We start from the raw sequence: 14,233 nt of genomic DNA, 5'->3' as shown, positions 1-14,233 counted from the left end.
TTTTTTTTTTTTTCCCCTTTGGGGAGGGAAGGAGGGGTGGGGGCCTCCCAAACCAGGTGTCTCCTAAAACCGAGGTGTGTGCATTCTGAGTATGGTCCGTCTTTGCTCCCTAAGTGTTTGGATACTTGGAGACTGTACTCTGCGGGCAGGCCTTTAGAAGACAGGCAAACCCCCAAACAACCCTTTGTTAGGCATCATGGTGAAGAAGTCTGAATAACAGTCTTTTGGAAGGTTGCTGTCTCCCACAGTATGGGAAACACGGGGAGACTCGTCACAATGATCGGGTTGTAGTCGTAGTGAACACTCATCGAGCTTGTGTTATAGCAGGAAGCTTGTGAGTACAGGTAATGCGTCCGTTTCTTCACCTATGTTATCCCCAGCCTCTAGCGCGGTGCCTGGCACGTAGCTGCCATTAGTAGCTGCTGTTGAGTTGGCCCTTGACTCATTTTGACTCCTTGCAGGGTGGGGTGAAACATTTTCTGGTCCTGTGCCGTCTCTGAGATCAGTTACAGCCAGACAGTTGTGATCCATAGTTTTTTTTTTTTTTTTATACATTTTATTGAAATATAAATTATTTATAGTAAAATACACAAAACTAAAGTGATGGATCAATGCATCTATTTATTTATTTTTGTTTTCAGTGTTATTTCCCCTCCCCTCCCACCCCTGATAACCAACAAAGAAAGTTTCCTTTCATGTATAAACCTTTCCTTGACTTTTGACAATAATGAACTAATATAATATTTGTCTTTCTGTGATTGACTTACTTCACTGAGCATAATGTCCTCCAAGTTCATCCAAGTTATGTGGTATTTTGCAGATTCTATATCATTCTTTGGTGTCTTGTAGTATTCCATTCTGTGTATGTACCATAGTTTGGATATCCATTCCTCGGTTGATGGACACCTAGGTTGTTTCCATCTTTGGGCTGTGTAAATAGTACTGTGATGAACATGGGTGTGCATATGTCTGTTCTTGTCATGGCTCTCACTTCTTCAGGATATATACCTAGTCATGGGATTGCTGGGTCAAATGGTATTTCTAATTCCAGCTTTTTAAGGAATCTCCATACTGCTTTCCACAGTGGTTGTATCATTTGACAGTTCCACCAGCATTGTATGAGAGTCCCAATCTCTCCACATCCTTGCCAGCATTTATTTTCTGTCTTGTTGAAATTTGCCATTAGTGCTGGTGTGAGATGATATTTCATTGTTGTTTTGATTTGCATCTCTCTGATAGCTGATGATCATGAGCATTTCTTCATGTATTTGCTGGCTGCCTGATTATACTCTTTGGTGAAGTGTCTATTCATGTCTTCTGCCCATTTTTAATTTAGATTGTTAATCTTTTTGTTGAGGTACTGGAGTTTTTCTGTAAATTTTAGAGATAAGTCCCTTGTCAGATATGTCATTGCCAAATATTTTTTCCCAATCTGTAGGTTCTCTTTTCACTCTTTTGGGAGAAGTCTTTTGAAGCACATAAAAATTTAAGTTTGAGATGGTTCCATTCATCTAGTTATCTTCAGCCATTTGTGCATTTTAGATTATGTTTGACAGCCTATTTATACCATAAATTAGGGCCCCTAAATAGTTCTCCTATTTTTTCTTCGAGGAACCGTGTAAGGTTTCACATTTAAGGCTTTGATCCATCTGGAGTTCGTTTTTGTGTGTAGTGTGAGGTACGGATCTTGTTTCATTTTTCTGCAAATGGATACCCAGTTTTGCCAGCACCATTTGTGAAAGAGACCATCTGTTCCTCATATAATGGATTTCAGCCCTTTGTCAAAACTCAGCTGACCATAGGTCGATGGATCTATTTCTGGGTTCTCAATTCTGTTCCACTGGTCTATGTGTCTGTCACTATACCAGTCCCAGGATCCACAGAGTTTCCATTGACTGGTTCTTACATGTAGATCACCAGGCCTTCCTTCCTGGTCCATCTGAGTCTGGAAGCTCTGAGGAGACCTGTTCAGCATCATGGCAACACATGAGCCTCTGCTGACAGATGGTGTGTGAGGTGCACTGGGTGGGCATCGAACCTGGGCTACAGCATGGAAGACAAGAATGTGACCCTGAACCACCAATGGCCCCTGGCACACAGGAGGTGCCCAGTAAATACTCATTAGATGAAAGAACAATAATACATGCCACTTTCTGTGCCAGGGGCCTAGGGATTCAGCAGAGAGAACCCCGGCACCCAACGTGGTCTTTTTGGGTTCTGTGACTCCTTATGCAGAAGATGTTGGGGTTATTCCTCCTTTCTCTGTGGTCTTGCCTGTAGGCAGGGTATTTGTATTCTCTAGTGCCCCTTTAACAGAAAATACCACACATGGGATGGCTTGAACAAACAGGAGTTTATCCTCTTGCAGTTTAGGAGGTTAGAAGTCTGAATTCAAAGTGCCAGCTCTAGGGTCTGGGTGAAGACCCCTCGACCTTAGGCTTCAGCTCTGCCTCTTGCTTCTGGCCCACTGGAACTGGAGGCGTCTCTTAGCTCAGGCAACTGCTGGCTGCTGAGGCTGACAAACCTGAGGTCGACAAGTAAAATGGCACAGTCCCAAGATTACCAAACAACACAACAGGCCACTGATTCAAATGAAGACTCAGCCAAGTGCAGGATCCAGATATGCCAAAAAGCTTGAGCCCTTTCTCAAAGCTGCTGCTTATATACTGGAAGGAGACTACATCCCTGAGGCAGCTACTCAGCTGCTCCGGTAGATTCCACCATGGAGTTGATTACCAGTCTCATCATGGGGAACAACTACTTCCAGCTGCTCAGCCATTCAAAACCGGGCCCAGCCAAGTTGACACACAACCTTAACGACCACACAGGAGGATGGACAAGATGAGGCACAGAGTTGCTCCACCCACCCTGCTCCCCATCCAGGGGTCTCCTGGCTGAACCTCTCAAACTACCCCCTCTCATTGCCAGGCCACTGGGCTATTCTTGGCACTGGTAACTTTCTGGGAGCTCTGGGACCTTTCTGTGGACAAGCTGACAGAACTCTGGCTACGTTCTTCTTTTAAGTGTCATGACAACTGGTAAGGCCTCGCTCTGCGAGGGGGCCGGATGGGGAGCTTGCTGGGGGTCCCTCTGTAAGGCTGGGGGGTGTCTTGGCCCTGTCCTGAGGCCTCACCGAGGGAGGGATGGTATATTAGTTTCCTAGGGAGTCCTGGTAGTGTGACAGTTAAGTATTTGGCTGCTAACTGAAAGATTGGTGGTTCAAACCTACCCAGTGGCCCCACAGGAAACAGACCAGTGCTCTCCTTCCATAAAGATGACGGCCTGAAAAACCCGACGGGGCAGTTCTGCTCTGTCTCCTGGGGGTGCTATGAGTTGAAAATCAACAGCAACAACGGGGCTGTGTAACTAAGTCCCACGGGCTGGGTGCTTAAAACAACAGAAAAACAGTGCCCACAGTTCTGGAGTCTGAAGTCATGGTGATGGTGGTGGTGGTTGTTGTGTGCCATTGAGTCAGACCCAACTCATGGCAACCCCTCCTTGGGTTTCCAAGGTGGTATCACTACAGAACTAGGCTGCCCAGCCGTGGTATTGACCAAGTAATGCTCCCCCTTATGGCCCTAGAGGACATGCCTGCCTTGTTTCTTCCTGCTTCTGGTGGTGGCCAGTAGTCCTTGGAGTTCCCTGGTCTGTAGCGCCATCACCCCAGTCCCCACCTTCACATGGCCTCGCCTCTGTGTGTCTCTGTGTCTTCTCCTCTTCCAAGGACCCTACTCATTGGATCCAAGGGCCCCCCTAGTCCAGTCTGGCCCATCTTCACTTGATTCCATTCACAAAGACCCTGTTTCTGAATGAGGCCATGTTCGCAGGGGCTGAGGGTCAGGACTTCAGTGTGGGGCACAATTGAGCCCACGTCAGGTGGTGATATCTCATCCCAGTGACACCGGCTTGTGCCTCAGTCTGGGGATGGCTGCCATGACGAGGATTAAGCTGGGATCCTGGAACTCCTACAAGGCCCTGGCCCCATCCTTCCCAAGACTAGGAGCTGAAGGGCCTTGCTGGATGAAGATGGACATCGTTCTTGCCCAGAGGGGACCCTCTTGCTGCAATTAGCATCCCAGTGGGCTTTGGGTACCCTTCTGCTGGGGGTGGGGACAGGGCTGGGATCCCACCATCCAGATGCTACTGACCTGGGGTCAGCAAGGGGAATAAAGAGACCCCTAAGCACAGAGAGAGCAGCTCTGGTGGCATAGGGCCTAAGACATTTGACTAGCTAACCAGAAGGCTGGCGGTTCAAACCCACCAGCCACTCCTTGGAAGGAAGGTTGGGCAGTCTACTTCTGTAGAGATACCACCTCAGAAACCAAGGAGGGATCGCTGTGAGTCGAATCTGACTCGATGGTAGTGAGTGAGAAGCACAGAGAGCCCCATGAGCTCAGGATAATGCCAGGGGAAAGGTTGGGGCTCCTTCCCAGAGTTCACCCTCCACTGGGCCCTGGAGACGTGGACCTGGGGCCTGTGACTTTTCAGAGGCTCTTGAAAATACCTGAGACCTGAAGAAAAGTACTGACTCCAAAATATGGAAGAATACAAACACCTGGCAGAAATTAGCATTAACCAGTTAAGTTGAGTCTGACTCATGCTGATCCGTATTGGGATAGAACCGTGCTCCATAGGGTTTTCAGTAGTTTGATTTTTGGGGAATTGATGGCCAGACCTTTCTCCCAGGGTGCCCTGGGTGGATTGAACCTCCGGCCTTTCAGCAGCCGAGCATGTTAACCACAGCCCCACCCAAGGGCTCCCAACCGTCATCAAACAGTTAACTGAATGACTGCAAACCACAACCGCTGACACACCACATGCAAGGGCTTACCATGTGCCCAGCACCTTCTTATGCCCTGTATCTGCTCATTTAACCATCCCCACAACTCGGTGGGGTCAGTGGTATTATTCTTATCCCTACAGAGCACGGCGCAGTTAAGGAATTTGCCCAGAGTCATACAGCAGATCTGGGATTTGAACTCAGGTGGTCTGGGCTTCTCAATCCAATTCTTAAGTGTTTGTATACACATAGTGTTTGTCTGGGCTTGTCTAAGGGAGTTGAGTACCCAGGGCCGGCTAGGTTTCACATGGAGCCGCCTGGGCTCCTGGCCGCAGACCTTCCTCTGGATTTTCCCAAAAGTCCCCAGACAGACTTACCTGCCCACTGAAGTAGTTAGGAGTCAGGGAGGGGAGCAGTCCTTCCTAGATCTAGAAATTTCCAAAGGACTCACACTTTGTCCCCCCAACCCCACCCCCATTGCCTTCCGTCCCTGGTAACCAACAAAGTGAATTTCCTTCCCTGAGCAAACCTTTCTTTGACTCTTTACAACGATGGGCTCGTAGAATATTTGTCTGTCTTTTACTGGCTTATTTCCCTCAGCATAATGTCCTCCAGGCTCATCCACGTTGTGAGATGATTTGCATATCCCCATTGTTCTTTAATGTAGCAGAGTATTCCATTGTGTGACTGTACCGTAATTTGGTTATCCGTTCATCTGTTGATGGGCATTTAGGTTGTTTCCATCTCTTTACTATAGTGAATTGTGCTGCGATGAACATGGGTATACATATGTCTGTTTGTGTCCTGTCTTTCACCTTTTCAAGATATATTCCTAGTATTGGAATTTCTGGGTCAAATAGTATTTCTATTTTCAGTTTTTTAAGGAAATGCCATACCATTTTCCACAATGGTTGTGCCATTTTGCAGTCCCACCAGCAGTGTATGAGAGTTCCAATCTCTCTACATTCTCGCCAGCATTGTTACTTTCTGTCTTGTTGAACTTTGCTATTGTGGCTGGGGGGAGATGATAATATCTCATTGTTGTTTTGATTTGCATCTCTCTAATGACTAATGAGGGAGCTCTGGTAGCATAGTGCCTAAGGCACTTTGCTGCTAACCAGAAGGCTGTTGGTTCAAACCCACCAGCCACTCCTCAGAAGGAAGGTTGGGCAATCCTATTTCCGTAGTGATACTGCCTCGGAAACCCAAGGAGGGGTCGCTATGAGTCGGGGCGACATAACAACAACAACAATGACTAATGAGATGCAAATGAAAACAATAGTGAGGTATTATCATCTTCCCCCAGCCGTAATAGCAAATATCACTCCTTGGAAGGAAGGTTGGACAATCTACTTCCGTAGTGATACTGCCTAGGACACCCAAGGGGAGGGTTCACTATGAGTTGGCTCTGACTCGAGGGCACATAACAACAACAAATGACTAATGATTGTGAGCATTGCCTCATGTGTTTGTGGGCCACCAGTATATCTTTATAGAAGTGTCTGTTCATGTCCTTTGGCCATTTTTGAATAGGATTGTTTATCTTTTTGGCATTGAGGTGTTGAAGTTTTCTATACGTTTTAGAGATAAGTCCCTTGTCAGGTATGTCATTGCCAAATATTTTTTTTCCTAATCTGTAGGTTCTCTTTTTACCCTTTTGGAGAAGTCTTTTGATATGTGTAAGAATTTATTTTTTAAATTATTTATTCTCTTCCACCTCCTATGCATTCTGGGTTATGCTTGATAGTCTATTTATGCCATAAGTTAGGGCCCCTAGGTTTGCCCCTATTTTATCTTTGATGAGCTTTATAGTTTTGGGTTTTAAATTTAAGTCTTCGATCCAACATGAGTTTGTTTTTGTGTAGGGGGTGACGTATGGGTCTTGTTTCATTTTACTGCAAGTGGATATCCAATTTTGCCAGCACCATTTGTGAATGAGGCTGTCTCTCCCCCATTTAATGGGTTTTGGCCCTGACACTCTAGAGAGTTTTCTTGTGGCCGCCCTTCTTTCCACCCCCCCACCCAATTATGGTCCCCAGGGCTCCAAATCTGAAAGGAATAGAGAGGAAATGTGAGGGAGAAAGATGAGAAGAGTAGGGACGCCTACCCAGCTCAACACCACCACCAACAAACCCAGCTCAAGTGGCCTGTGTGTTCCTGAAGACGCTTGGGCATCTTGGGGCAGGTCCAGTTATCACCAGCCCCGTCGTACAGATAAGTATGGAGCCCCAGAGACTGCTTAAGGTGTGGATGGTGGTGTGTGTAAGGTGAGGATTGGAGAGGGTTACCTACCTCTGCCCACACCTTGGCTGCCTTCTGGGGTCTGAGCTCCAGGAAGCCTTCCCTTTCTGCTGGGACCAAGGGATGGACCCACCCCCCATGCGATCATTTCCTGTGTTCAGACCCCCCCTTCCACGAGATTGGCAGCTTGACTTCTTTCATGAGATTCCTCATGTTTTTGCAGTCTCAAAACAAAATACAAAACAAACCCCCAAACCAAACCCTCACCTAGGGCCGAGAGCATTGGAGACTTTGATAGAGGCAGTCAGCCTATTGTGGTCTCCTGTGTGAAAGCAGGGGGTTCTCACCTCGTGACCTTTGCCTTGGTTTTAGTAGAGCAGTGGGTGGGACTCATGTTCCCCAAAACCACTGTGTTTCCTGGTGGCCAGAGTTGCCAGGCTGCAGCCGGCTGCTGGTGTCCCCCAGGCCTCTAGGGGGTACAGGTGGTTAACGTGCTTGGGTGTTAGCTGAAAGGTGGATGGTTCAAGTCCATCTGGAAGCACCTTGGAAGAAAGGGCTGGCAATCTCCATCTGAAAAGTGAGCCCTTGAGAACTCAGTTCTACGCTGACCCACGTAGGGTGGTCATGAGTCAGGGTTGACTCAGCAGAAACTGGTTTGCTGCTCTCCCCGTGGGGCCGAAGAACTTGGCTCCTGGCTAGGGTGCCCCTGTAAGCTGTGGGAGCTTGGGTGAGTCCCTGCCTTGGTTTCCCCTCTGATGCTCTGGGGTGACTGGGATGATGGTGGCGAGGCTCTCGGGGTGTGCGGCTTCCTCTCCTGACAGCGGCTGGTGGACACCCTGCCGTGCTGCAGTACCGAGCCCTGCGTGCACCTCTTACGCGAGCCCATGACGCGGGAAGCGGAAGCCGACGAGGCAGGTGCCTGGCTCTGGTCACTGGCTGTCCTCCCACAGCCCACGGATGCCATGGTCCTCACGCTGCCGCTGAGCCCCTGCTCTGCCCCCTCCCAGACGTGGTGAGGGGCTGCCCTCATCCTGGAGGGCCGTGGAAGGGCTGGGCCAGTGATGGCTCTGGGCTGCTGCGTTGGGCTGTGTGCAGGCTTTGGCATCAGAGGGATCTGGGTTTGAGTCTCTGCAATGTGCTTCCCAGCTGTGTGATCCTGACCAAGTGACTTAACCTCTCTGAGCTTGTTTTCTGATTTGTAAATCGGGGATGGAGGCTCGTGGTGAGAAATGGGATAGTGCATGTAAAGCACATTGTCTGGAGCCTGGCTTGAGTCTGGCAACGTTTACGGAGGGCTGCTGCTGTTGTTATTACTGCTGTGAATGACCATGTTCAGTGAGTCTAAAGATTAGGAAATTAGAGTGAAACTAGGCCGACAATTCATAGCAACACCTGCAGGTTTTACTTAACTCTCTTGATGCTTCTATGATGTCGCTGCTCTTCTTATTCCCATTTTACAGTTGAGGAAACTGAGGCCCAAAGAACCTGGGCAGCTTGCCGAAGGTAGGCCGCTGCCCTCTCGTCCCTCGAATCTTGAGGTGCGTCCTCACTCACTGGGGTAGCATTCATCTCCCCGCACCCTGATGCCTCAGGCTGAAGTTGGAGGAGGACTCAGAGGTCGCCAGAGGGAACCCAGTGAGAGTACTCGAGCCCTAATGGGCCAGCAGGGTCCTGGTGCCAGGCCAGCGCTGCCCAATGGGTCTCCAGCGGGATCTGGCAGTCCCTTTAGGTGGAGGGGAGGGAGTACCTGCCCTCTGAATCCTGATCTCAGGGTTCCAAGCGGGGCCTTTGCAAGCAGCCAGCGTGGGTGGCTTGGCTCAGCAGACACGAATTAGGCTACTTAGAGCCAGGCCAGAGCTCTGAGAGGCATGGCGTGCAGACCTGGCCTGCCTGCCCACAGCTCGGGGTCACCAGGGATGCCAGAGCCCCCAAGACCTGCCCAGGCCTCAGACCCGTGCTGAGCAGGGTCAGGCTCCTCCAGACTTGTCCCTTCTTTCTTCCCTTCTTTCACCCTCTTGTTTGTTCATTTGTTTGTTCATTGGGTTTGAGTGCAGTGATTAAAAGCATAGACTCTGGTTCCAGACTTCCTAGGTTCAGATCCCAGCTCTGTGCCTGACTAGCGTGATGTTAGACAAGGCACTCATCTGTGCCTCCGTTTCCTCATCAGTGAAATGGGGGTATTTGGTAGTAAACCAGGAGCCCTGGTTGTGCAGTAGTTAAGCACTTGACTGCTAAGCAGAAGGTCAACGATTCAAACCCACCAGCCGCTCCATGGGAGAAAGACGAGACAGTCTGCTTCCGTAAAGATTACAGCCTTGGAGACCTTCCTGGCAAGTTCTCTGCCCTATAGGGTTGCTGTGAGTCACACTGACTCAAGGGCAATGTGTTTCATAGGGTTCCTGTGGAGATGAAGTGGTGCTGGCCTGTCACAATGTCACACGCGTGGCTGCTGTTCTTGCTTGTCAGGAGCAGGCAGTGAACCAAGCGAGCAGAGCCCTTGCCACCTGGAGCTCCCATCCCCCTCTGCTGCCTCTCCTACGACCTTGTGCTAGACCAGGGCTCACTAGCCAAGGGCAGGGACGCGCCACCTGTGCTGTATTGACTCAGCATTCCATCCAGCCAGCAGGGACGTGCCATGTGCCAGGCTTGTCCTGGGGTTATAGGTATGATTAGTGCAGCCTGCAAAGAGAGGGGGGGAGAGAGAGAGAGAGAGAGAGAGAGAGAGAGAGAGAGGGAGAGACAAAGAGACAAAGAGACAGGCAGACAGCTAGAAAGGCAGAGAGAAAGAAAGACACAGAGAAAAAAAGAGAAAGCAGAAAGAGATATATAGAGAGATAGCCGGACACAGAGAGGGATGGGGGAGAGAGAGAAGGAGATTTCAGAAACTTTCTGTTTGGAAATAGTTTCAGATTCAGGAAAAGTTGCAAAGATGTTACAGAGTTCTGTTTACCCCTCACCTCACTTCTCCCAAAGTTCACATCTTCTGTCACCATGTGCACTTGTCAAAACTCAGACACTGACGTTGGTACGTTACTGTTAACCAAACTCCCAACTTCTTGGATTTCACTGCTTTTTCCCACCCGAGGCCCACACTGTATTGTGTGTGTGTGTGTGTGTGTGTGAATTACATTTTAAATACACGTTCAGGAAACTGCATCTCTTAGCGTGCAGTTGTGTGAGTTTTTGCCCACATGCTCACCTGTGTCACCACCTCAGAAGGAAATAGGGAACCTTTCTAGCTCCCAGGGACTCCCTTGCCCCCCCCCATCAGGGACCCCTGAAGGTCACCATGGCCCTGACCTCCGCCATCGCTCAGTTTTGCCTGCTCTTCACTCTCACGTGATGACCTCTCTGGGGTCTGGGGGCTTTCCTGTGACATCTGTGAGACGGGTCCTGTCGTCATGAGGGTCAGGATCCTGTCTTCGTTGCTGGCCGTGTCCCCTTGCCTCCTTGCTGTTTCCTCTCTTGATGGCCTTTGGATGATCTCAGGCCCTTAACTTGGTGAAGTCCAACGTTTCTGTCTCGTCGGGCTGCTGCTTTGCCTCCCCGAGGTGGCGATGGCCCTGTTTTCTTCTGTGACTTCTATTGTTTTACCTTGAGAAGGGGCTTGTTGCTTTTGTTTGCTTTTAATTTCATGATGATAGAATACTGAAATATTTGTCATTTTAACTATTTTGGGGGTACAGTTCATTCCCCCTGTTGTGCAGCAATCAGCACCCCCTATTTCCAAAAGTTGTTCATCACCCCAAATAGGAACACTGTGCCTTTCGGCTCCAACTCCTGTTCCCCTCCCCGCCCCTGGGGGCCTCCATAACCTTTAGTGTCCGTGTCTTCGCCCATTGTAGCTAGTCATGTCAGTGGAATTACACAACTGTTGTCTATTGTAGCTAGTCATGTCAGTGGAATTACACAACTGTTGTCCCTTTGTGTGTGACTGATTTCATCAGGATAATGTTCCAGGATTCATCTGTGTTGTAGGCTGTGTGAGACTTCATTCTTCTTTGTGGCTGAGTGGCACTCCATCGTGTTTATGTATGTACAATTCTGTCCTTTCGTCTCTTGATGGACACGTGGGTTCTGACACCTTTTGGTTACTGTGGATGGTGCTCACAATGTGTTTGAGTCCCTGTGTTCAATTCTGTGGGTATAAACCTAGGAGTGGAATTGCTGGGTTATGTGGTCATGCTGTGTTTAGCTTTTTAAGGAAGGGGGAGAATTGACTTTGCGGGGACGGAGGGGAACTAAGTTTTCTATAAGATGAGTGAGTGTTGAATCACGTTGAAAACATGAAATCAGTTATATGAGGGTTGTGGGCTTGGGCATAATTTTATCTTTCTGTCTCTGAAAACTTAGAGACTTGGAATTGAAGTGTAACTCGACCCTTTGAAGTAGGAGGTTTCTGCCTGATTACTTGGCTTTCTAGGGCTTTCCAAGCGGGGAAGCCTGGCTTTTAGGACACTGATCCCAGGGCAGCCACCACCCGAACCCAGTCCCTGCTGTCTGGGTCACTCTTGGTGCCCAGGCCTGGCACTGGTTCCACTGCCCCACAAGGCCACCAAATGAGGCTCGTGGACCTGGGTTCCCCTCAAGCCATGTGACCCCCAGTGAGGTGTGGGGTGGCTCCAGGCCTGGTCTGGGGACTGGCTTGAGCCTGCCCAGGTCCCCTTGCCCCCTGGTAGCCTTCCTGGGGGCAACGTGGGCAGCAGCGGAGGCCACAGCACTGTTCTGGGAAAGCGGGAAGCCTCTGCCTGCGTGTCTCTCCATCTTTTCATAACCCCTGCCCTCGCGGCAGTACTGCTTCCCTTCTTTGTGTTAAGAAGGCGGGGAGTGTTTATTTTCATTGGCTGAGGGTGGACTAACACTGAAGGTGCTTTCTCAAGCTACGCACTTCCCTTCCTCACAGAGAAAACACAGACTGAGGTACATGCCCAGAGCTCACACACACGCACTCTGAGATGCACATGCATAAGGTGCATAGGCCTCACGTGTGCACACACACACACACACAGACATAGACACACTGTACACGTACCAGGACACTCACACATAAGGACAAGTGGGGACATACACCTCAGGGCACATATTCCCACGTACCTCCAATGTAGCACGTACCCACACAGCAAGACTGTTACATGTCTCCTGGGGTGCACACACACACAAGGGACATGTACACACATTGATGCATGCCACACCTGCCTAGGATCCCCCCCACTGAGTTACACTGGGACACCTGTGCACACACATGTACACACAGGGATGTGTGAGACATGCACACACACATACTAGGATGTACTGGGTCGTGCATATACAGGAGGATAGGCACATAGGGACATGGGTCCACACTGGGGCACACACACAGGGGCCTGTGCACACAGGGACACACTAGGACATGTACATATACAAATGGGGACATACACATGTTGGAACACAGCACCCTTAGACATGTATGATATGCATGCATAACACACTGTGACACTTGTGTGCACACATGCACACACATAGCAAGACATATGCATGCACATGAGGTATACACACATGAGGACATGTGTGCACCAGTTCCCACCAGAATGCTTGTCTACCAGGGTGCATGTACATGGAACCACATGTGTGCTGTGCCCACATGGAACACACAGACACACAGTCTCACGTGCTCGCACGCTAGGATGCGCACCCACAGACGCCCTCACAGGTGTAGACCAGGTTGAGTCACGCGTGGAAGGAACAAACTAGTGCAGAGATTCTCCCCACAGGGTCAAGATGGCCCCACGGTTCTTGCTCTGGGGCCCTGTAGTTCCAGTGTGACGAAAGGGCACTGGCTACCGCCTGGTGCCTGGGGCCTTGTTTTCACCACTGAGCTGCAGTTTGCATTTTGAGAAGCTGTTGAGGGTGTGGTGATGTCTGGTCTGTGAACCACAGTGTCCAGGTTCCACCACATACCGGCTGGGTGACCTCAGGCAAGTCTCTTGACCTATCTGTGTATCAGGGTTCTCTGACAAATGGAAGTACTGTCACTCTTCCCTTCATCTGTGAGGATTAAAGGAGGCACCAGGTGTGACAATTAACAGGAGAGCCTGCCACATGGCAAGGGCCATCTCACTGTTGAGTAAATAAATCATATTTCTCTTGTTTTTCCTCCGAACGTTTTAGATCCAACTTTCTCAGGCCCTGGGTCCCCTGTTTCCTCTCTTCTCATTTGAAGGCCTTTGTGCCCTGGGTTGAGGGTAGGTGGGCTTTGCCCAGGATTCGGACAAGCCATCAGACTCCACCCGGGCCCAGTCACTGCCATTTCAAGACCCCTAAAAGAGAGAGGCTTGGCAGAATTGTGTGAGTAGGGTGGCCTGGCCCCTGAGGAGACCTTGGGTCCCCTTCTGCTCCTCAGGGACCCAGAGCCAAGGTGCCCAGCATCTCCTTCAGGGTACATGGCTGCACGGAGCACCTGGGCTCTGCTGCCAGAGGGGACGTCGTGACAGCAGTGCGCAAGGACTGACCACTAGGTTTCTAGGGATTTGGTGAGCCTGTTGCCAAATACGTCAGTTATTAAAAATTAATCATGTCAACTGGTAATTAGAGAAATTAAATGAAAAAAAACAAAGTTAACAGACACTAGCTCATCACTTTTTGTTCTTAATACAGTAAATATGTATGTAACACATTCTGCCATTTGAACACTGATTACATGTACACGTCAGTGACGTGAACTATGTTCACCATGTTGTTCAAACATCACCTTGGTCCTTTTCCAGATTTCCCATCGCCCTTGAGAACTCAGTCCTCAGCAGGGAGTTCCTCTCTGCCCTCCTCCCCCAGCTCCTGTTGTCACTGCTGTTGGTGGGTCCCCTCAGGATGGGTCCGACTCACAGCGACCCTGTGTACAAAAGAATGAAACGTCACCTGGGCTTGCACCATCCTCACAATCCTTGTCATGCTTGAGCCCGTCCTCGCGGCCACTGCATCAGTCTGTTTCACGGAGGGTCTTGCTTTTCTTTTCCAGTGACCCTCCACTTTACCAAGCATGATCTCCTCCTCCAGGGACTGGAGTAGGTGAGACGAAGTCTGGCCATCCTCGCTTGTATGGAGTATACCAGCTGCACTTTTTCCAAGACAGATTTGTTCGTTATTCTGGTGGTCCGTGATATTTTCAGCATTCTTTGCCAACACCACAGTTCTTCTTTGGTCTTCCTTATTCATTGTCCAGCTTTCATACTCATATGA

General features: G+C 49.6%; 1 protein-coding gene across 1 annotated transcript in view; it reads left to right on the top strand.

The window, feature by feature from the left end:
• The window catches only part of LOC122149921, a 160,166-nt gene that overhangs the window by 11,407 nt on the left and 134,526 nt on the right, over positions 1-14,233 (top strand). Inside the window, 1 exon segment of the mRNA XM_042780798.1 lies at positions 7,843-8,033. Coding sequence (XP_042636732.1) covers positions 7,843-8,033 — 191 coding nt within the window.

Source organism: Orycteropus afer, unplaced genomic scaffold, assembly GCF_000298275.1.
Source record: "Orycteropus afer afer isolate SDZICR_OR568_19922 unplaced genomic scaffold, OryAfe1.0 scaffold00061, whole genome shotgun sequence".
NCBI classification, from domain to species: Eukaryota; Metazoa; Chordata; class Mammalia; order Tubulidentata; family Orycteropodidae; genus Orycteropus; species Orycteropus afer.
This window is presented reverse-complemented; position numbering and strand designations above follow the sequence as displayed.